The sequence below is a fragment of the Caretta caretta genome, chromosome 5 (genome assembly GCF_965140235.1).
Source record: "Caretta caretta isolate rCarCar2 chromosome 5, rCarCar1.hap1, whole genome shotgun sequence".
In the NCBI taxonomy this organism is placed as follows: domain Eukaryota; kingdom Metazoa; phylum Chordata; order Testudines; family Cheloniidae; genus Caretta; species Caretta caretta.
In genome coordinates this window covers 103563903-103586365 of record NC_134210.1, presented here as the reverse complement: position 1 = coordinate 103586365, position 22463 = coordinate 103563903, and the positions used below count along the sequence as shown (strand labels likewise).

The following is a 22463-nucleotide window of genomic DNA, read 5'->3' as shown; positions in this document are numbered from 1 at the left end:
AGAGAGAGGGGGAATGGAGTGAGTAGGGGCAGGGCCTCGGAGAAGGGGCGAGGCAGGGGCAGGGCCTCAGAGGAGGGGTGGGGCAGGGGAGGAGCAAGCGTGTTGGATTTTGTGCAAGTAGAAAGTTGGCAACCCTAGGTAGAAGGAAGAAACAATTACTGTAATTGTTATTTCATTTCTTCTGACAAATACATAGTGGGTGAGATGAGGATTCATGCAAATATTGACAAAATGGGAGGTAGAAAAGTAGGAGGATAGAAAGTGCAGGATATTTGCTGCAGATAATGCTCATAATATTTGTTTTTACCTTACATTTCTTGAAATCTGGCAACCATTTCTATGACATTATAGATTATGATTATGACATTGTTCTATTACACTGCAATCTGAAAAGTATGAACTGTTGCATCTGATAATTTTTATATCCGTTCATCTATATTAGTTAGAGGTAAATCCCTCTGATGTCTAAGGACCAAATCCTGTGGTCCTTATTCTGGGAAAATCCTGTCTGAAATTTATGATTAAGGGCCAGTAGCTGATACCTTTGCTCATATTGAGTAGTTCTTTATTCCTCTATTAGTTCCCTGAAGCCAGTGAGATTACTAAAGAAGTAAGGTACTACTCAACATGAGTAAGGGGGGTGGTTGTTTTTTTGCAGTCAGTAAGCTTAACATTTTCAAAGGAAGGTTCTGCACAGAAATTTCTTACATCTGTTTGTTTGATGATGTTGTGCTTGAGCATGACCATTCTATAGCTCTTTTCTTTATTAGACGCCTGTGCTGAAGTTACTTTTGGGAAATGACAAAACTAAATCAGTAACAAAATCCACAGCTCATGCTGTTAACCCACCATTGACTCAAAGCCAAGTTAGAAAATGAATATTATCATTATTTCTTTATATGACAGATTTGTTGGGGAAGCTGAACTACAGTCCTGTACAAACATAAGGACTTTATCCTTTCCATATAGACATACTCTAAGATATGATACACTATTTCACCAGGAGCCCTGCTTAAGGAAAGTGTATTTGTAAAATGTGTGATAATTCTTGTTCATTTTTATTGTTCCCACTTTTTTTTTGAAAAAGCAACCCATGCAATAAATGGAGTCTGGGCTTCTTCAATGTGTGTGTGTGTGTGTGTAGATCATGGCATGAACCAAGAAATCCACTTTCAACTTCAAAGCTTTTGTATTGTTTTTTTTAGTCTTTTTAAATATATTTCTGTTACATTAAGGAAAACCTATTGGAGCCCTCCAGTGGCCAAAATAGTACCTCTAAATTTCCATAAATATTAAGCAGGGACAAGATAGCCTAGTTGACAATGTCAGCCTTATAATTCCAAGATATAAACTTCATTTCCTGCAGTGGCTGTACTTTTAATTACAATTTCCAATGTATTTATAATTATACCGATGGACAAATGTTATTCATGACACTTTTATTTAGCTAAGACAGTGATGTAACATATTTCTGCAAGAAATATTGAAAGGTTGTTAGCAGAGAAACAAATAAAGTTAGGTTAAGTTTGCCTATGTTGTGATATCAGTAAAACAGCCCTGGTAGTCATTTAAATAGTTAAAGTAAACAAGACCACCTAAGATGAATTTAGAACCTCTCTCGGGGTTCATAAATCCACATGTGAGAGCTCTGAAGTGAAAAGTGAGAGCCAAGTTAGATCTAATACTGTCTTATTTATCTTGATCAAACATCTAGTCCTTAGCTATTTATATAGATGCCATGTCTTTTAATAGTTCCTTATTTGCAAACTGTACTATTTTGAACATTAGACGTTCTAGTTCAGATTTATTATAAGGCAGTCTTTGAGAAATTGACCACTTCATTGCACTGATACTAAACAGGACTCTCTCTTATGGAGCTGTTTCTGCATCATTTTAGCTTGTTCAAATTGCTCTTAAAGAAACCAAACCTGGATTAATTCTGCCAGGTAATTTACCATCTTTACTGGTTCTGTAACATTACTAAATGCAGGTTTGAAAGACTGCCACCTTTGCTGCTCTGGGGACTCCACTGTTATATACAATGTCATTCAGCTGAGCAGCTAAAGATTAGAACAACAGTGTCTAGTAGGGTGACAAGACAGCAAGTGTGAAAAATTGGGACGGGGGTGGGGGGTTATAGGAGCCTGTATAAGAAAAAGACCCAAAAACCGGGACTGTCCCTATAAAATCGGGACATCTGGTCACCCTAGTGTCTAGGCTGACCAGATAGCAAGTGTCAAAATTCGGGACAGGAGGTGGGGGGTAATAGGTGCCTATGTGAGAGAAAGACCCAAAAATTGGGACTGTGCCTATAAAATCGGGACATCTGGTCACCCTAACAGTGTCACTAGTGCGGAATGTGAACTTCAATGAAACAATGATATCGTTGCGCAGCTATTTATTTATTTATTTATACATTCTTGTGTCTATCATAGCCCTCTTCCCCAACAATTGTGCTATGTGTCTACTATCTCTTCTTTCTCCATTTTAAGGCTGTTTATTGCTTCTCCACTGACTCCATACAGTCAGCATCTGACATGATACTTCAAAAAATTGTTCAAATGTTTTTAGAAGTTAGTTGCAGTTAGTTTATTGGATTTGTATATTAGCCTTATGGATGTTGCAAAACACCTGACTTTCTATTTCACCAAAGAGTCAGAGGTCTCCCAAATGTCACTATTAGGACGCTAGGGAGGTAGAACATCTTATTTGTCACAGGAGTTGGATCTGGGGAAGGACTGACTATACAAACATTCGCTAAGTTTGCTACAAACATGGTTCAGTTTTTCCTGAAAATTCTCCCTTTTTGGTACCAAAATTGGCAACATGAAAACTGGGGGCTTTGCACAGCTGCTCTCGGTGAGCTCATAAACCAAACAGCCCAGGGGAAAAAACACTTCAGACACTGTTGTTTCTATGAAGTCCATGAAGAGGCTTTCTGAGTTTCTCTGATTGGCTCTGTCAAATTGTGGAAGTAAATGAGGTGGGGAGGGAGAAGAGCAGTCGTTCAGCCTGTTTTCTGGCGTTTAAAAAAACCGGAAGGAGAAAGTTTTGGCTGGACTCAATGCAGGGTTTCCTGTTCTGACTCTCTCAAAGATGCATTTTAGTTGTTTGAATGGTATCTCGGGCTAGCATTGGTTGGAAATTTTTCAAATGAAATTTTTTGTCATTGAAAGAATGGCCTTTTTCAAAAGTAGGCATTTCCATCTTAAAATTTTAGCTTTTAAATTTTTTCAATATTTTTAACAAACCTGGGAAATGAAAAATTTAGTCTTTCTTGGTTTACTGTTTTTTCAGTGGCAAATTGTAACAAAGGGAGGAAGAACAAGAAAACTGAAAAACATGGCGGGAAATGAAAAATTAAAAACTTTGAAAATGAAAATTTTCAAAATCAAATATTTACAATGAAAATCTACGATAAAAATGTCACAAACATGAAAAACTGTTCCTTTTCAAAATCTTCAGAATAAATATGACTTCAAAGTTTTTCATTAAATGTTTTCCATTTTTTTATTTATTCTAGTTGTGTACATAGTGTCCTTGTCTCCTCTAAGCTTCTACCTTGATTTTTATTGAGGAGTAAACAAGCTTAGCCTGACATTGGTAAATCTGAATTAAGTGGGTTTTTTTAAATCTCCAGGTTATTGACATTGTGTTCTTCGTGAAACTAATGCTCTGAGAAATGAACACTGTTATAAGGGAGCCTGAGAACAAACAAGAAGAAGATAAAAAAGACTGAAATGTAGTGGCTCAGGGATCAATAGCATTTTTCAATATGGCTGATAATTGTATAATCAGAAAAGACAACTTCCTTCAGATCTGCAGGAAGCCTAGAATGTTTAGATAAATACTGCAGATGACCATGAAGAACAGAGGTAGCAAAGGTGGACTTGTGTGACGCAGAATATCTGGAAGGGAAATGTTGAGTCTACAGAGGTTTGGGGCCCTGTTCCCCTCTCACTTACACTGTTTCTATACATGTGTAATTCCCCTGGGTTGCATGGGGTAGGAATGTTTAAGTTAAAGTGGGGTAGGAGCTACTGACTCACACCTTTCTACATGATCTTCCAGTTCCTTGTTGAATAAATTACCCCAATTCAGTCTTCCTTACAGATCAGTAAAGCAGGTGTACATAGCCTCAGTGAGTGAAAGGCGATTTCTTACTTATACTGCCATTCACATCACTTCTGAATTTGGCCCACTGTCACTAGGATTTGAGGCAATTCACTTTGGCTAAAACCCTGCATAAACTCCAAGTATCTAGGCTCTATGCAGGTGAAGGGCAGGAGAGGTGAAATCCACCCTTCCAACCCTGAGATCAAGACACAGGGGCTGCATTGCAACCTACCTGTGTCTGCTATTCATGTGGGCTGAAATAGTAGCCACAACCCTTCCACAATCCTTATGTGTTGGGGCCATAAGAGTTGCATCAACAAGAATTATGTGGCCACTCCCTGGCTTATTCCAACCATTGCCCTCCTTGCTAGTCTGTGCTGGCATTGGGTAAAGAGACCCCTTCTGTAGCCCCTAGATTTTGCAAAGAGGCACTTCCCAGCTACATCATCCCACAGCCAAACCTCTTCCCCCACAATGCATTCCTAGTACAAATGATATAAGTGATGCAGTGCCTAATTTGTGCACCATAGGTCAATTTCACTGTCAGGGAGCAATCTGGATCACTGTTATGCCTCTGGACCTTGGCCATCCTGATAAGCTCTGTATCCCCTAGCAGGTTGCCTTTTTTCCCCTTTATGTCTGACTTACTCAAATATATAAGGCTGTCTGTCCTAAAATATGAAAAAACAAGCAAAATAGGTAGAATAAAAAAAGGGAAAAGGGGAGCCAAAAGACACTCCTTTTCTGAGCAATATTTTCTCAGGCAATGATAGTTCTACATTAGCCTGTAATGGAGCACTGGAACAATTTTTATAGTGGGAATGCTGAGAGCCATTGAACCAAGCTGTAATCCCTATATATAATGGAAACCGCTTCACGCCAAGGGTTTGTAGCATCCCCTGCAGCCTGAGTTCCAGTCTGTAATTAATAACATCTAAAAAGGCTTGACAGATAGTTTACTTTTATTGTCTGCTATGGGATGCTTTGACAAATACATCCTTCTCCCACAAATAATATAGATCCAGTTTTATAAATATGGGCAGCATATAATGCTGTGTAATGTCATCTTGATTGTTCATTGTTTACACTGTTTTACAATAGGACCAAGTTCTCTGTTTAACTTTTATGAGTATATGTTGATTTCACCCCAGTATGGCTGAAGTTACCTGTTTGTTTGCATAGACTTTGAGTAAATGGAGTTTCATGCCAGTGTTTGGGTTTAGTGGAGAGCACAGATAGAGCACGGTGTCCAGGGTTTTTCTTTTGCTGAAATCTTTGGAATCTACAGAATTGTCTTGAGTTAGTTTTTTCATTCTCTTGCCTTAGTCTTTTTAATCCTTTCCCCAGTATTTTAAAAGGATCTGTTTGCCTGTGGAAACAATGTTAGTGCCTTTTTGCTGAATGCCTTACAAATGCAGCAAATAAACTCATTCTTTTTTTCCCTCTCTCTGTCACTCGGAATGATTGCCAACAAAAGCAGGAGCCATGAAGGGCTGAAACTTTATTCTATTGATATTCAGCAGTTATTAGTGTGTTGTGTTAGTGACAGCAAACAGCAATGTTGTAGATTATTAGCCTACATGTATCTGGAGAAACTGTTCACAACAAGGCGGGTGTTCAGAAGCAGGGCAAACAGCTTTTCTCCAGCTCCTAAAGTACCAGCCCTGTATAATTCTGAGTCTGTCTTTCAGTTTTAAGTTGCTCTTGTTCAAACTCTTAGTTCAGATTTCACTGTTAATACTGCAACAGGGAGAGAATTGAGTAAAGGGGTGAGGGGGGAGGAATCTATTTCCATGCTGTGAGAGCAGATGAATTTAAGGATATTTTTCCCCCACTTGTTTTCTATGGAGTCCATTTAAAATATGTCATTAATGCAAACAGAAGTGCATTCAGAGGGTAAGGGTCAGTGAGCAGTGCCCATGGCAACTAAGAAACTATTCTGCACAAAAAATGTGGTAAAGAGTAAGTGTTTTAATCCTCAACTTTAATCCCTTTACTTCCTGTTCTCAAAATGAAATATAAATCAGGCACCATGGAGTGCAGCAATTTTTCCTGAAAGGGACGTTGGCGAGAAAAGGATTAGTAATGGGCAGAAGTGTTTAAGGAATTTAATCACACAATTTGTTGTAAAACTTTTGAGACTACGAGTGACCAGTTCTTTTGAGCCTGGCCAATGAAAAACAACAAAACATACTTTGAAAGTGATTAGAGGGCTGGCTCTGGCTGACACCCCCATTTGTTGTTGTTGTTGTTACATCATTGCAGCAGTTGCTGTGACTTAAGAAACCATGGAATATACTTGGTGTGCCCACTGAGAAGGCTCCAAGATGGGGGTGGTATTTTAATGGTGGTGTATAGAGGACTCTTCTGATCTCTAGGAAACAGAAACAATAAAGCAACCTGCATTTTTCATCTTGCTACTGGGGTTGCTGCAGTTGTTATAATCAGGAGATTAGCAAAGCACTGTGCCATTAATATTTACAGATAGTCTGCTTTCTACTACATTTGTCCATCACTGCTGTCAGTCTGAGGTTTCCCTTGTGCTGCTATAGGCTTTGGCGATATGGAGTAGTGGTACATGTTCAAGGAGGAAGAGCTAGCATCACACTTGAAGAAATAAATATATTGTCACAGGGCCAGAAAACAAACCAAAAAGAAACTGAATCAAAACACAACCGAAATATCCCTTATTTGACAAGTGCAGCAATGTTTGTTATGCCTGTATTCTACTTTTGTTATCAAACTATGCCCCTTTTCATTCATGCCTCTCACCTCTCCCTTCAGGATTTTTATGAGATTGTTTCCTGCTACTTTTATGCATATTCCTGTGACACTGTCGCAAAGACTTGTCAGTAAATAGTTCAGCAACTGTGTGTATAAAATATATAAGCAGATATCAAACTCTTCCCACTGAAATCCTGTATCCTTGAGCTATAAAACCTGATGATCACTGCTGTATTAGTTCCATATACAGTCTCACAGACTATGTGTGATAAAGGTTCTGCAGGCCACATTAGGTCCTTGGTGTTAGCTGTGCAGTCCTTTTGCCTTCAGTGGTTTCACTCAAGTGTAACTGATTGGAACTGAGTAAACAATTCTATTGAAGAATAGAATTCAGCTCTCACTTTCTTAATTGGGTTGGCTATACAGGCTAACATGAGTTAAAAATGAAATATATTTTTGTCCTTAAAGAAAGCAGACCTGACTGAATGCACGCATCGAGCAGCTCTGTTGAGTGCAAAGGTACTATTTTACTTAAGCTCTTTTCAGACTAGAATTGCACTTTTAGATAACAGACTGAGTTTCATCTGCTTTGAGCCTTCTCAAGGCATGTGCACATCTTTGGGTTTCTGTTTTTTTTCATGCATGTAAAGTAAGGATGATTAAGATAATTATAGATAAAGAATATAATCGACTCACTTTAGGCTTCGTGGAAGTAGTGAGTTTTCAAGAGCAATTTGAATAAAGGGAGCATTGAGGCTTCATGTTTTTTCTTAGAAAACCAAAACTTGGACAGCTTCATTGGGGCTTGTGAAATTTTGGGAAAAGCTGGCCCTGTTTGAGAGTCCCCAGACTGATTTACAGTTTCAGTAAGACTCAGGGGGTTTGGCTGTGTTGTAGGTTGAGATGTGAGTTTGTTAGAACCTGAAACTCATAGCAGAATGTGGGTGGGTGGGTGGGGGTGTTATGGTTAAAGGGTGAACTGTACCTTTGACCCCTCACTCTGTCTCTCTATGGACGCATTTTGAAGCAACAGGCCCATATCTGTGCTTCTCTCAGGATGGAATCTCCTGATTTATGGGGGTGGGGAGGAGTGATAGCTCAGTGGTTTGAGCATTGGACTGCTAAACCCAGGGTTGTGAGTTCAATCCTTGAGGGGGCCATTTAGGGATCTGGGGCAAAAACTGGGGATTGGTCCTGCTTTGAGCAGGGGGTTGGACTAGATGACCTCCTGAGGTCCCTTCTGTGATTCACCCCATTTTTACACTGGATCCCCAAGTAAAACCACTCCCCTCGCCCTGTTCACCAGCTGTATCCCAAGTCCAACTGGCTTCTGGCCCATGCTTAGGCTTCCCTCTGGGATCTTATGACTAGGGCTCCGTGTCTGTCACAGAGGTTGCGGAAGTCATGGATTCCATTACTTTCCACAACCTCCATGACTTCTGCAGGAGGAAGTGTGAGGGGGCTTTACTTGGGAGGCCCCCAGGACAGCCACACTAGCTGCTGCTGGAGCGGCCCTGGGGACAGCCACACACACCACTGCTCCACTGGTCCTGGAAGCGGTCCCTGGGCCAGCAGCCAGAGCAGCCGCAGTCCCCAGCCAGCCAGCTGGAACAGCCACAGTCCTCTGGCCCCCAGCATCTGGTGCTGCTGGCTCCCCCCTCCCCAGTAACAGCCCCCCCACATTCCCCCAGTGTCCCCCCCCCCGATTTAATCACAGGTGTTTTTAGTGTAGGTCATGGATAGGTCATGGGCCATGAATTTTTGTATATTGCCCGTCATAGGTGCTGACTCCATGGGTGCTCCATGGCTGGAGCACCCATGGGGAAAAATTGGTGAGTGCTCTGCACCCACTTGCAGCCAAGCTCCCCACTCCACCCGCCCTTCCCCAGCTCATCTCCGCTTTCGCCTCCTCCCCTAAACGCGCGGCGTCTCTGCTTCTCCTCCCAGGCTTGCTGCTGTGAAACAGCTGTTTCATGGTGTAACAAACTGTGGGAGGGAGGGGGGAGGAGCGGGAACATGGCGCGCTCAGGGGAGGAGGCGGGGAAGAGGCGGGGCTAGGGTGGGGATTTGAGGAAGGAGTCCAATGGGGCAGGGAGGGGGCGGAGTTGGGGTGGAGACTTTGGGGAAGTGGTTGGAATGGGGGAGGGTCAGGATCAGGGGTGGAGTCAGGGCGGGGCCGGGGGGGGTGCGAGCACCCACCGGCAGCAGGAGAACTTGGCGCCTATGTTGCCTGTGACCTGTCCATGACTTTTACAAAAAATACCCATGACTAAATCGTAGCCTTATCACCAATATGAAAGTGCAGTAACAGAGAACAACTTGTTCAAAGCAAAGCATTATTTATCCATAGAAACATCACAGAGATGAAAGTCTTAAAACAACAGCAGCCTATATTCTTATTGTCTTAGCTAAGCTTTGAAACCATTCTTTGAAAGTTTAAGTGGCCCTCCACTAATCTGTGGTGCCCCAGCATCAGGGGCCATGTTACAGTCTGTTTCTCTGCAGACTGCCTCCCTTCATCAGGCTGCTTTTTAATACAGTTTCCAAGTCCTTTGTTAAAGACTTCCCGCTTCCCCCCAAAGCCTCCAGCTAAAACCCTCCCCTCTCCTGTCCCCACTCACATCCTGGGATTCAGCCAGATCCTGATTCCACGTTAATGGAGGTGAGCTTCAAAGACCTCTAACACCTCTACTGTCCATTTGAGTACTAGCAATCCGGCTCTGTCTACAGCCATTGTGACCTAGTCTTTGGATTCCTCAAGGCCACAGCAACCTATGAGTGATTTAACCCTTTGTTACATATTAGCCAGCAACACAATAACCACCAAACACACACACACACACACATATATCATTCTTACCATGAATACATATATTACCCACATGTTTCACAGGGTTACAAACCCATGAACCCAAAATTTATAAAAGGTTTAGGGGATCCCTCTCCTAAACAAAACTGCCAGGTTTTGTCCAACTCCAACTGTTTACTATTAGAAATTGGCCCAAACATCAAATTTAGATCCTAGTGCAAACCTCCCAAAGCTGGGGAGTGAGGATTCGGATACACGGGTTTTGGTTCAGATTAATCTAGAAAGAGGGGACACTGTAAAATTTGGATCTGGCCATGAAATTTCCCAAAGTTTAGAAGTGATTAGATCTGGGTTTTGGTTTGACCCCGTCTGTGTTTCTGTTACTAAGAACATTCTTTATTTTGTATACAGATTTTCATACCAACTTTTCACAGATAACAAAGGAAAAAAGATGGGTTCACTCTCAATGGAGCCCCAGATGGATGTAGCATTTGTTCATTACTCTACTTAGAAGATACTCCACTCAGATGAAAAGAGAGATCTGCCAAGCACATCTCTTTTCAAAGGAGGAGAGCAATTATTCAGCATAACTGGGCTCTTTGTCAGGTTGCATTCATCGAGAGGAACTAGCTGTTAGACAATAACATACAGGAGCTATATATATTTCCAAGTCAATCTGGCACAGAATAGTATAAGATGATTTTTTAAAATGGCATGGGCTCCACTGCTAGATTGCTGGTCACTATGAACAAAGACCAGGAACCTTTCTGAATCGCAAAGAAAAGCAGCTTGAATGGGAGGGATCGTACATATTGTAGGCAGTGTTTTACGTAAGATGGTGGCAATATGAATGGGTTTAACTATCAGACATTAGCTCTGTAAGAAGCTGTGTGTGTTTCTCTCTTAGTTTTCATGCCTATGACTAGACTGTAGAGGAAAGGAATCTTCCTTTATGAAAATGTGAGCTTCAATAATATAGTGAAAGTTACAGAAGAGACCACCTTAATAGATAACCTCCTGTCTTAAAAGACTACCCCAAAGGATCCCCAAGCCTCTGTAGTAGAATTCTGATCAACCTTTATTAGATGACAACCGCTGTTAAGCAAGCAATTTTGGTTGAGCCAGTAAATGGTTAATTAAGACAGATTTCACTGGATTTCTAATTGACTTCTCAAAAAGCAAAGCGTCAGTGTTACTTTCTGATTTTTGGAAAGTTGCACAGGGTCTGTTCCAGCTGAAATTTCTTCCTTCAAATGGCGTTCTTGCGTCTATATCATTTTCTGACAAGAAAGAATGTGAGTTGCTCAATTGCAGTTTTTGAATATATTGATCTATAAGAAAGTAGTGTTTTATATACACAGTAATAGTAGAATTCAGTTCAGTCTTTCTCCTTCACAACATTCTTTAGTTTTGAGAAAGCCATGTTTCTTATCTTGCACCGCTATTCCAAAGCCAAAGTATTTTGTTACCTTAAAAAAAAAATCTTCTAGTAGCCAATGATAACTTAGTGCACAGGTACCAGATGTTTTTAATTTTTAGATTTATCTTTAAGAAGTATCTAGGATGTTTTTTCTTGATTTAGGAAAGATCACAAAAATGAATTATATTTTATCGTAGCATTCTACCTGTTGTGCTCTTCAGTATGAGTTATGGGGCGAGAGTAGCAAATATAACGTGTTTTTTTATTTTATTTTTATATTGAAATGAATGCTAATCTCAGTGGATGATAGACCAGTCTTATTTGTTAACTTCCATTCTATTTACTGGTCAAGTGTTTTAATTACAACAGATGATGAAAGCTGTTTAAAACAGAGCACATATTTATCTGTTAAAGCTGCACAGATTTCAGGTGATTAAATAGAGGCGAAGAGCATCAGGATAGAGACCCCTTCCTTCTATGTTGTTTCCCAGCTCTCTGTTACTTCTGGGTGAAGGAATAAGGAGAAAACTTGGGAAGTACAAACTTGCAGAATTTCCACTGTCAGCATGATTTAGTCCTGTGCATGGGAGCATTAGACCTTGATGAAGTTGTTCTGTATAAGCAGCATGTGATCTACCATATAGCAGCATGTGATCTATTCATATAGCATGAATAAATACTCTTACATAGCTTTGGCTTCATGTTTAATTTTTATTTTTCCAGTGGTCAGATTGGTGTACTCTATCAGTGCCATTAGGCTAGCAGGGATTAAATTTGGCTCTGCAATAGTGCAGGCAAATATTAACTTCTGGATACTCTCCTAGACAAATTCAGAAAATGTGTGGAGGCAAAGACAGAGGATCGTGCTTTACTTCCATCACTACCATCTTCCAGGCAGACAGTGATAGGCATACTTGACCACCACGAAGCCTTATTCAGTCCTTGTCAGCTGCGGCTGTTATTGTTATTGATTCATAAATTATGCAACTCACTTTATATCTATACATAGAAAAATAGTTTTATAATGCTATGACATTTTAGTGTAAAGAATTCCCCCCGTTAAAAAATTGATATTCAGTTTTATTTTGCCATTTAAGACACAGCAGCCACAGTAGATCTGACAAGTACCAAAGACAAGTGGACACATTTGTTATTGGTACTTGACCCTATGTATGGAGATCTTCTGTTATGCACACAAGTGTACATACAGCCCATACAAGTTGCTTTCGGAATAATTAGATTGAAAATTCTTGGATATAAATTATATAGCTGGTAATTTTTTGTGGTGAGAGAGGCCCAGTCTTTGTGAAGAAGCACTGATGTTAAAATGCTACAGTAATATTGAATACCAGGCAGGGTTTTGAAGTTACTATGATCTTATTTTAAATGGTTTGGTAAAAACTAATGCTATTTGAAAAATCTTAAACTACTTTTCTCTTGGCCAAGACTCTTCATAAACACACATTTTTGTAGCATCTGATTCCTGTTGAACAAGAAGAAGAACCTACCAATGTTATGCAGAAACACGCACAACCCAGATAAAACACATTGGTTAGAGAAATGCAAAACAAAAGGTCTTTGATTCTTAGTCGTTTTCTTTGGAAATATGTCATGCATCAAACTAACGTAATGCCTCTGCTTTTAGACTCAAATATAATGAAATTGAAAATTGAGGAATCTGGCCCTTATTCCCTCCTAATTACTTCCACTTGACTCACTTAATCTTGGGTGATTATTCAATCATACCTGAAATGAGAAAATGATGGGAGTAGAATTTCCATCTCTTGTTCTGAGAGCTTATAAACATTAGCAGAACTGTCATGGGGAAAAAAACAAATGTAAATCGCTGTTAACAGTGCCTTGTTTTTATATATTAAAAGAAATCCCCATATTGTGATGGAAGCAGCTCAAGTTTCTAAGGACAGAGCTTGTCAAGGCTTAGAATCATAGAATAGAATCATAGAATATCAAGGTTGGAAGGGACCTCAGGAGGTCATCTAGTCCAACCCCTGCTGAAAGCGGGACCAATCCCCAATTTTTTCCCCAGATCCCTAAATGGCCCCCTCAAGGATTGAACTCACAACCCTGGGTTTAGCAGTCCAATGCTCAGACCACTGAGCTATCCCTCACCCTTCTGGGTGATTTAATTATTAAAGATGAAAATCTATCATTTGGAACAAATATTTCATGAAGGAAGGTTGTGCAGCAGCTCAGGAGCTGGGTTGTTTACTTGCACCTGGGCCAGCCATGAATTCAGGCCAAGAAATGGCACACCAGAAACCTCTGTGCTCAGTATGTTCAGAATGTCTGTCATTGATTCCATCACTTGGCAAGGTAACTTGCTACAGACAGTACCTTTGCCTCTCTGCTCAAGGGTAGAATGATTGGCATGTTTTAAGTCACAACGAAATTGCACTGGTGACTAGCTGGATGCTCATATGAGATGGACTATGTCACAGCCAGGAATACAGTATATTTGATTTGCAAGTTTGAAGTGAGCCACATTGCATAGTCAAATCAAAGTCTGGTTATTTCAGAAAGTACTTTAAGAACAGATGATATCCCTATAACCCAGCCTGAGTAAGGGGCACATGTAACTATGCTCTCACAGAAGCAAAGCGGAAATTAGATTGTCAACATAGAGCGGGTCAGCATTTTTTCTTAACTTTTTTCTATGAAAACAGGCTGGTTGACAAAAAACAGAAATTTTCATGAGAGAATTTGTTTTTATCAACAATTGGTGGTGGGGGGGGGGCTTAATCAGGAAAAAATAACTCCAAAAACCAATTTTAGTTTTTGACAATGTAAACCAAAAAATTAGTTTTCAGGCTTTCAGTGAAAACCTGAAAATTTCTATGGAAATTTCTGACTAATTTTTTAAAAATGTTTGCAAGAAATAAAATACATCTTTTTAACCAGCTGAAACTATGATGCTGAGAGTCACCATCTCTTTTTCTCCAGGGAGTATATAGTTTGTGCCTGCCCTTTTACTGGCACAGATAACTTCCCCCCTCTGCAATGGTTCCGGTGCACTGCCTAATGCATTAGTGGGGTGGAGACCAGGCTGCCCAGACATTCTTAGTGGTTTCCTAGCACCATCTTTGCAGGAAGGGAAATAGCAGACCAGGGGCAGCTGTTTCTCTTTTCCCACTCACCCCTCACAGTGTAGGCTATATGGAGAAGAAAGGGTGTGCCTAACACCTTTATTCCCTTGCAAGGGTGTGTAGTATGTCTCATGACTGACCTTTTTATAGTTTTTGTTTTGCAGTTGTGCAACTGACTGCAGAATCCACCTCTTTCTCCAGAATCTAAGCTTTCATTTTAAAAATAAATGTTTTTAGTCCTCATAGTTGTGAAGAAACCCTTCCAAATGTGAGCTGAATGTACTGAATTGCAGTGTGGTCTTTCTGGGAGATAATTACATGGGTTCAGAACCCTCTGCAGACAGACAATCAGAGCACAGCTTTCTTCCAGAGTTTTTTATGAGAATTATCCCTGATGGCTGGGCAGGTCAGAAAATTTTGTGTTAGCACTGATTGTCCTGAGGGAATCATTCCCAGTGCCAGATAGAAAACACATGTCACAAACAAAGCAAAATAGAGAGAAATGTGTGTCATGTACTTTGTGTATATTTGGTTGACATTTCTGTTTAACACGCATATCTAATGTGCAAATACCCAAACTACTTTTCTCTCGGTTCTGTTAACATACTTTTCCCTTAATTGTACCTGCCTGTGCTTCCTAAAGAAAAAGGTGATCAGTTCCATGCTATGAAGTAAAAAGGACCAATTAATTTCAGACAAGCAATTTTGCACAGGAACCTCTGGAAATCTTCACTCTGTGTAAACATTTATTTGAAATCTTTCTTCAAAAAGGATGGTTGTCTTTGTTGTATTATTATTTAATTTTATATTATGATGATGATGAATCAGGTTTGATAGAAATTAGCACCACTTCTGCTTCTTATGTTAAGAAAAATATAGATAAAAAGAATGTGAATATGTTTGGCCCCAGGAGTACACATGCACTTAATTTCATAAAAGGCCATATTACTGCTGGTATCAGTAAAGGCATAAGAACCAGTAAGTAATAGAAAGCAGACAGGAGTTCCTGGCTACAGTAGAAAAAACATCTGGGCCCTTGAGCAGATTGTAAATATGGGAGATAAATAAGAACTGATTTCCAGAACTCATATTAAACTTGATTTTTTTCTTTGAATTTTTCTATGCTTTGGGCTTTAGATAAACCCCAGAAAAACAAACATACATACATACAAACATGCCTTTCAAACATCTTTTACCCTTAGGAATATTAAGCACAACTGTTGCATAATTTTTTTGTTTCAAAGAGAAAAATAATGTACAGTATACATGGGCTGAGCAAATTATTTTAACTAATCACAGTCCTCATTTATTATTTCAATGTTATTTGTCTCTGTTATAGTTAATGTAGTCACACTGCTTTGAATATATGGGCCTGATTCTCCACTCCATTACCCCAGTTTTACACCATTGTAAATCCAGTGAAGTCAATAAGTCATACCAATGTAAAGTAAGAGTCATGCAGCTTAAAGCTGGTCTAACAGAGTGGGGAATGATTCAATGTGGTTTTTAAGGCTTTGAGACAATGAAGCTTATCCTTGAAGAGATGGGGAAACCCTAGATTCATTGCATGAAGCCACCAACAGATCAATCCCAGCACGAAATCCTGATGTTGCCTGACCTTCATGTTATGTCAGTTACTCACTGTCATCACATAGTGGTGCAACATGATGAATTCACAAATTAATATCAGCATCATGCACCTGACTATTTTGTGGCTTTCCATAATTCTATTCAACATTGTTGCCTCTTTCCCTGGTTCCCCATTCCTGAATGTGGAGGGATAGGGATGTTTCTCTTTTCCTCTCTTGCTTATTCTCTCCCTATCTTCCTCCACTGGATTGTTGGAGGAATTGGGTTAGATCCTGGATTTCTATAGCCCACTTACTTAGCACTCTCTGTATGGCCTCTCATGAGACCAGGCAAAGTGAAAGATGCTCCAATTAGATCAATAGGGCCTCATTCTCATTTACATTAGGGCCATTTTACAGCTACAGCTCTGCAACTATAACTCTTTATGTCTACTTTATATTGCCAAAGTGGTCTTAGTGTAAATGAGAATGAGGCCCATAAACTCCAGATGAGCTGTATATGAGGATAACAAAACCTTACAAGTTTCAGAGTAACAGCCGTGTTAGTCTGTATTCGCAAAAAGAAAAGGAGTACTTGTGGCACCTTAGAGACTAACCAATTTATTTGAGCATGAGCTTTCGTGAGCTACAGCTCACTTCATCGGATGCATACCGTGGAAACTGCAGCAGACTTTATATATACACAGAGAATATGAAACAATACCTTACATGTGTCTTTAGAGCTACAGGCTGAGATCACTATTTTAAGATGTCTTACAAATGTTTATACTGTACACATCACTTCCCTGCTCATAAAGGAAATGTTGGTCCCATTTGATAGTTTCTCTAATGTGCAGCAGTCAAGCCAATATTTCAATTCTGTGGAGCACTGTGCAAAGAAGAGAGCATCTTTCTTGGATTTCTTTTGCTCACCGTTCCCGCACTCCGTCCCCCTCCCTTGGTTCTCAAAATATTTCCTTCTGTGGGACATCAGGATGTTTTGTGGCCCATATTTTGAGAATCACTGCTGTAACAGAACAGTCATTTATCAGGATTGTATATAGAAGAATCTTTCTCTCTCAGTTTCCTCTTCTAACCCTTCAGCCTTTCTTCATTATCACTGCCCAATATCTTGGTGATCATTTTCCTGTGATGATGGTTTTTCCTTCTTATCTCTTGTGCTTCAGTTGCGATCAAGCTCAGAGCTTGACCAGGACATCCTCAACGATTGCCTCACTATTCAGCCTCTCCAACCAGCCCCTTCACCACATGATGCTGCAGACAATACCATGGGACGATCACCAGGGCCTGTTCATGACATCTACACAGGTATAGTAAAAAGACAGGAAATGATCCCAGAACATTTAAAGTTAGGTATGATTGATGTATACTTCTGGGATTTTTAATGTGTGAAAAACTCTCTAAAATCCACCTCTTTTTCTTCCTAAACTACTCCTGAGAAGGACAGAACAATGTACAGTATGTTAGAAAGGTATGTCTCTATCTGATATTTAAGTCTTTTTTTAGCAGGTCTCATTTTGCCCATGAAAAGACATACCACAATAAGGAATATGTTTGCTCTGTGGGAATTGGACTCTTGCCAGAGGTTCAATTCACCCATTCCTTCTAGGCTCCTTAAGTTCATTAAATTCGATTTAGAACTGAAAGGGAATGTTTCCCTCTTTACTATTCATCTATAATTTTTTTAATAAAGGTATATAAATTAGGTTAAATGTGGCATTTTGTTAGAAAGTATAATAAACCCTTGTCCTATAGGTAAATATAAATCCACCAATAAACATATCTATATTGTTTACATAACAAGCCTTTTTTATAGTTTCAATTAAGTGTTTGGGAATTTCACTCTCAAATAATGACTGATGTTGGTTTGCACTGGTTATAGCTGTTCAAATTTAAGAAAATATTGAAATATTAAGAAAATAAAAGTGACAATATTTTCCAAAGTTCAAGATCATCTGTAACATGCAGTGGATGACATTTCAGCATTTAGTATGAAATATCTAGATAACTGCAAAAACACCTATTTTTCATTATTTGCTAGAATATTGTTGCATCTCCCAACAGTCTTCATTCTCTCTTAGCTGAGAGTCTAATCGAAAACCTCATTGGCAAGTCAAAGAGTTAGCTGAATCTTACAATGAGGAGGAGAACAATATAAAGTGGCTATTTTCAATAATGTTCTACTCCTCATTGTAAGATTCAGCTAACTCTTTGACTTGCCAGTGAGGTTTTCAATTAGACTCTCAGCTAAGTGAGAATGAAGGTTGTTATATGTGTGAGTGTGTGTGTGTGTACACACTATATAGTAGTTTCATTTTGCTGTAAGACATGCCTGTTCTCAATTTGTTTTTCCCAAGGCTGTCATTGAACTATATAGTACTTTTAATGTCGTTTTTCTCATTTGTGTTTGATGTGTAATGTTATGATTGAGATTTACACAAAGAAAAGTCAGGAAATTGAAAGTTGTGGTTCTCACAGTGACTACAACTCAGGCCTTTTTCATATAAGAACTGTTTTGCCTTACTGCATATGATGTTAATTTTTAATGCCTTAATCCACGTAGTCTATTCAATTTCTTTCAATCTGAGTGTTGAGGGAAATGTCAAAATTCAAAGTTACATTTGTGTAACTATCATAATTACTTTACTAACATAGGTTTGTGTACTTCTGATTCTCTTTTATTGCCCTTTGAGGAGGGGATGGGTACTGAAGAAGTTTGAATAAAATACTTGATGTGCTGGACCTTCATTCATCTGAACAAAAACTTAAAACTTTTTTCAGGAAAGAAAAAGGTTGGTTATTCCCCCCTCCTCCCCCCCTCTCCCCCCAAAAATATATCTTTCATTGGTGACTTACTGACTTGGGGACAGACAGGGCCAGAGTTCCAGAAGATCTCAGCATGTTCTCACAAAAATGTCTCAGTGGGAGCTGCTGAGATATTTTACATATCTGGCTTATATGTGCTGTTGAACTTTTCCGTTCTAGGTTGCTGATTCAAATCCAGCACAGGCTGGGAAGGACCAGAAGTTTCTAGGCCAAAAGAATTAATGAGCTCAGTCCAGTTCTTAGTCAACAGTTGTCCACTCTATAAATGATACAATTTAGCACTCTCTTTGTCAGTCTCAGCAGAGAGATCAAGGACCAAATAGGCATGGAAAACTGAATTCCCCTCTCGCTTGCAACTGGTGTTTTAGGATGCTAGTGACACAGAATAGAGCTAGTAGTTCCCCTACACGTGCTTTACTAGTGGATAAATAGATGGCCTCTGACTCCAGCATCTTTCATTAGATTTTTTGTTTATTTTTCATTTCTGCATGGTCCTATAGGGAGCAAAAGTGACAATATACTGTGAGAATTAATATTTCTAGACTTATTCAAATCAAGAAATATTAGAAATCTCATTAATTTCTAGCTAAGTTTTATAGACTCAGGAAGTTTGGATGAGGTTTGCATAAGCATCCAAACTTTTGTACTTTTATCCATATTGAATCTCAAACCTTTAAAGTAACTGTGGTGATTTGAATAAATCCCCCAGTTGAGCTCTTTGACACAAGAAATTACTGACTAGTTATAAACTTTAGTAGGTTTTCAGCTCAGGACATTTTATATGCAAATCAGTTTATTTTCATTTAAATTCCAGTAATGCATTGGTTTTATGCTGAAATACAAGTTTGAAATGCAACTGGGCCACTAAGGCCTGATCCAAAGGCCACTGGTATCAACAGACTTTAGATCAGGCCCCAGTGCAGAAACTGGAAGCTCAGGAGGAAAGCTGCTAGGCAAGAAACTTAGTGTTGCCAAATCTTGTGATTTTTATCAAGGGTTTTTTTTTTGCTATTCAGGATGAGGGTTTTAGCTTTTTATGATCCTCTGCTGCTTTCTCATCATAAATTTTTGCCCCTATTGTCAGTGGCTGCCATCTTCCTTTATTGTCAATAGCACTGAAGGCACAGGTTGTTCTTAATCAAGATGACTGCCTTTCCCCTACAGTATCTGCATGTATAAGAAGGGCTGCCAAAAAGTTAAAAAAGAAAGTTAAAGTGCCCCAGTGTTTCCAATATGATTGAATCCAGGCTGTGGGGAGGCAATATGGCCACCCACTCTACTCTGTCACTGGGAAACTGTGAGGGGGATGGAGGGATACATTAGAAGCAAGAGAAAGACCAAGGACAGGGTATGTCCATTACTTAATTTGGCCGGGGGGGGGGGGGGGACAATAACAGAAAAATGTGGAAATGGCAGAAGTGCTAAATGACTTTTTTGTTCCAGTTTTCACCAAAAAGTTTAGTAGCAGTTGGACATATCACTTAATGAATGCCAGTGAAAATGAGGTAGGATCAGAGGCTAAAATAGGAAAATAACAAGTTAAAAATTACTTAGACAAGTTAGATTTCTTCAAGTCACCAGGGCCAATTAAATACATCCTAGAATACTCAAGGAGCTGACTGAGGAGATAGCTGAGCCATTAGCAATTATCTTCGAAAAATCATGAAAGACAGGTGAGATTCCAGAGGACTGGAAAAGGGAAAATATACTTCCCATCTATAAAAAGTGGAATAAGGACAACCTGGGAACTACAGACCAGTCAGTTTAACTTCGGTGCGTGGAAAAATTATGGAGCAAATAATTAAGTAATCAATTTGCAGACACTTAGAAGATAATAAGATAAGTAACAGTCTTCACGGATTTGTCAAGAACCAATAGTATAAAACCAACGTAATAGCTATCTTTGACAGTGTAATAAGTCTTATGGATGGGGGGAAGTGGTAGATGTGGGAGATCTTGACTTCAGTAAGGCTTTTGATATTGTTTCTCATGACCTTCTCATAAACAAGCTAAGGAAATATAAACTTGATGGAGCTACTATAAGGTGCGTGCATAACTGGTTGGAAAACCATTCCCAGAGAGTACTTATCAGTGGTTCACAGGCAAGTTTGAAGGGCATATCAAGTGGGGTCCCGCAGGGATCAGTCCTGGGTCCAGCTCTGTTCAATATCTTCATCAGTGATTTAGATAATGGCATAGAGAGTACACTTGTAAAGTTTGCAGATGATACCAATCTGGGAGGGGTTGCAAGTGCTCTGGAGGATAGGATTAAAATTCAAAATAATCTGGACAAACTGGAGAAATGGTCTGAAGTAAATAGGATGAAATTCAGTAAGGACAAATGCAAAGTACTCCACTTAGGAAGGAACAATCAGTTGCACACATACAAAATACAAAATGGGAAACGACTGCCTCAGAAGGAGTATTACAGAAACGTACCTGGGAGTCATAGTAAATCAGAAGCTAAATATGAATCAAGAGTATAACACTGTTGCAAAAAAAGCAAACATCATTCTAGGTTGTATTAGCAGAAGTGTGGTAAGCAAGGCCTGAGAAGTAATTCTTCCACTCTACTTTGCACTGATTAGGCCTCAACTGTAGTATTGTGTCCAGTTCTGGGTGCCACATTTCAGGAAAGATGTGGACAAATTGGAGAAAGTCCCAGAGAAGAGCAACAAAAATGATTAAAGGTCTGGAAAACATGACCTATGTGGGAAGCTTGAAAAAATTGGGTTGGTTAGTCTGGAGAAGAGAAGATTGAGAGGAGACATGATAACAGTTTTCAAGTATGTACAAAGTTGTTACAAGGAGGAAGGAGAAACATTGCTCTCTCTAACCTCTGAGGGTAGGACAAGAAGCAGAGGGCTTAAATTGCAGCAAGGGAGGTTTAGGTTGGACATTAGGGAAAACTTCCTAACTGCCAGGGTGGTTAAGCACTGAAATAAATTGCCTAGGGAGTTTGTGGAATCTCCATCACTGGAGATTTTTAAGAGCAGGTTAGACAAACACCTGTCAGCGATGGTCTAGATAATATTTATCCTTGAGTGCAGGAGACTGGACTAGAAGACCTCTCGAGGTCCCTTCCAACCCTATGATTCTGTTTGGGAGGCAGGGAAGAGAAGTGGTAGAGGATCTGAGGGTCAGGGAGTGGGCTGAGAGGGTGTGGATGTGAGGAGCCAGGGGCAGACTGGGGAGATTGTGAGGAGGCAAGAGAGGAGAGCGTAGGTGCAGGATGGTAATGTAGAGTGAAGAGGAGGGAGATGAGAATCTAGATGCAGGAAATAATCACAAGAGGAACAGGGATGTGCGAAATATGAGAGGAGACTGACGAGGTGGATGGGGAATAGGGGAAGAGATTTGTATGAGGGATAGAAGAACATGAGGGGGGGAATGGAGAGCAGTTAGGGGACTTGGGACTGTGGAGGGAGTCAGGAGGGGAGAAAGTAAAAGGATAAGTAATGAGTCAATGCTAAACCAGATTGAGCGGTAAAGTGGAGTCCCCTGCAAGCTGGCAATTTTTCTGTGTGTGCATTTAAGTTTGAATTTTGAACCTGAGATCTTTTGGGGCAGGTAGCTTCTCCCTTAAGGCTTTAAAAAAAAATAGAGGGTAGTGAAGAAAATAAATGTATTTTAATAGCTTGATTTCCAATCCTATTTCTTGATATTTTACAGTCTGATTCATGATTTTTGCTTGGGGTTGGCAATATTGCATGACTGTTTGGATTCCTGGAGGAAATCGGTAATTTTTCATTTCTCACTATTTGTCTCTGCTTCCTACTGAACAGCAATTCTTGTAAACTAAGAGTTAATCATCATGCTTTTATGAGCTGTAATTTCTCATTAGTTAATAGACTGGTTTCTCTAACGCATTTATT

General features: G+C 39.7%; 1 protein-coding gene across 1 annotated transcript in view; it reads left to right on the top strand.

Annotated features, from left to right (window-relative positions):
• GLIS3 (GLIS family zinc finger 3) overlaps positions 1 to 22463 on the top strand; it is a 261503-nt gene that overhangs the window by 185709 nt on the left and 53331 nt on the right. Inside the window, exon 7 of the mRNA XM_048850509.2 lies at positions 16929 to 17070. Within this exon, the coding sequence (XP_048706466.2) occupies positions 16929 to 17070 (142 nt within the window). The remainder of the gene's footprint in view (positions 1 to 16928; positions 17071 to 22463) is intronic.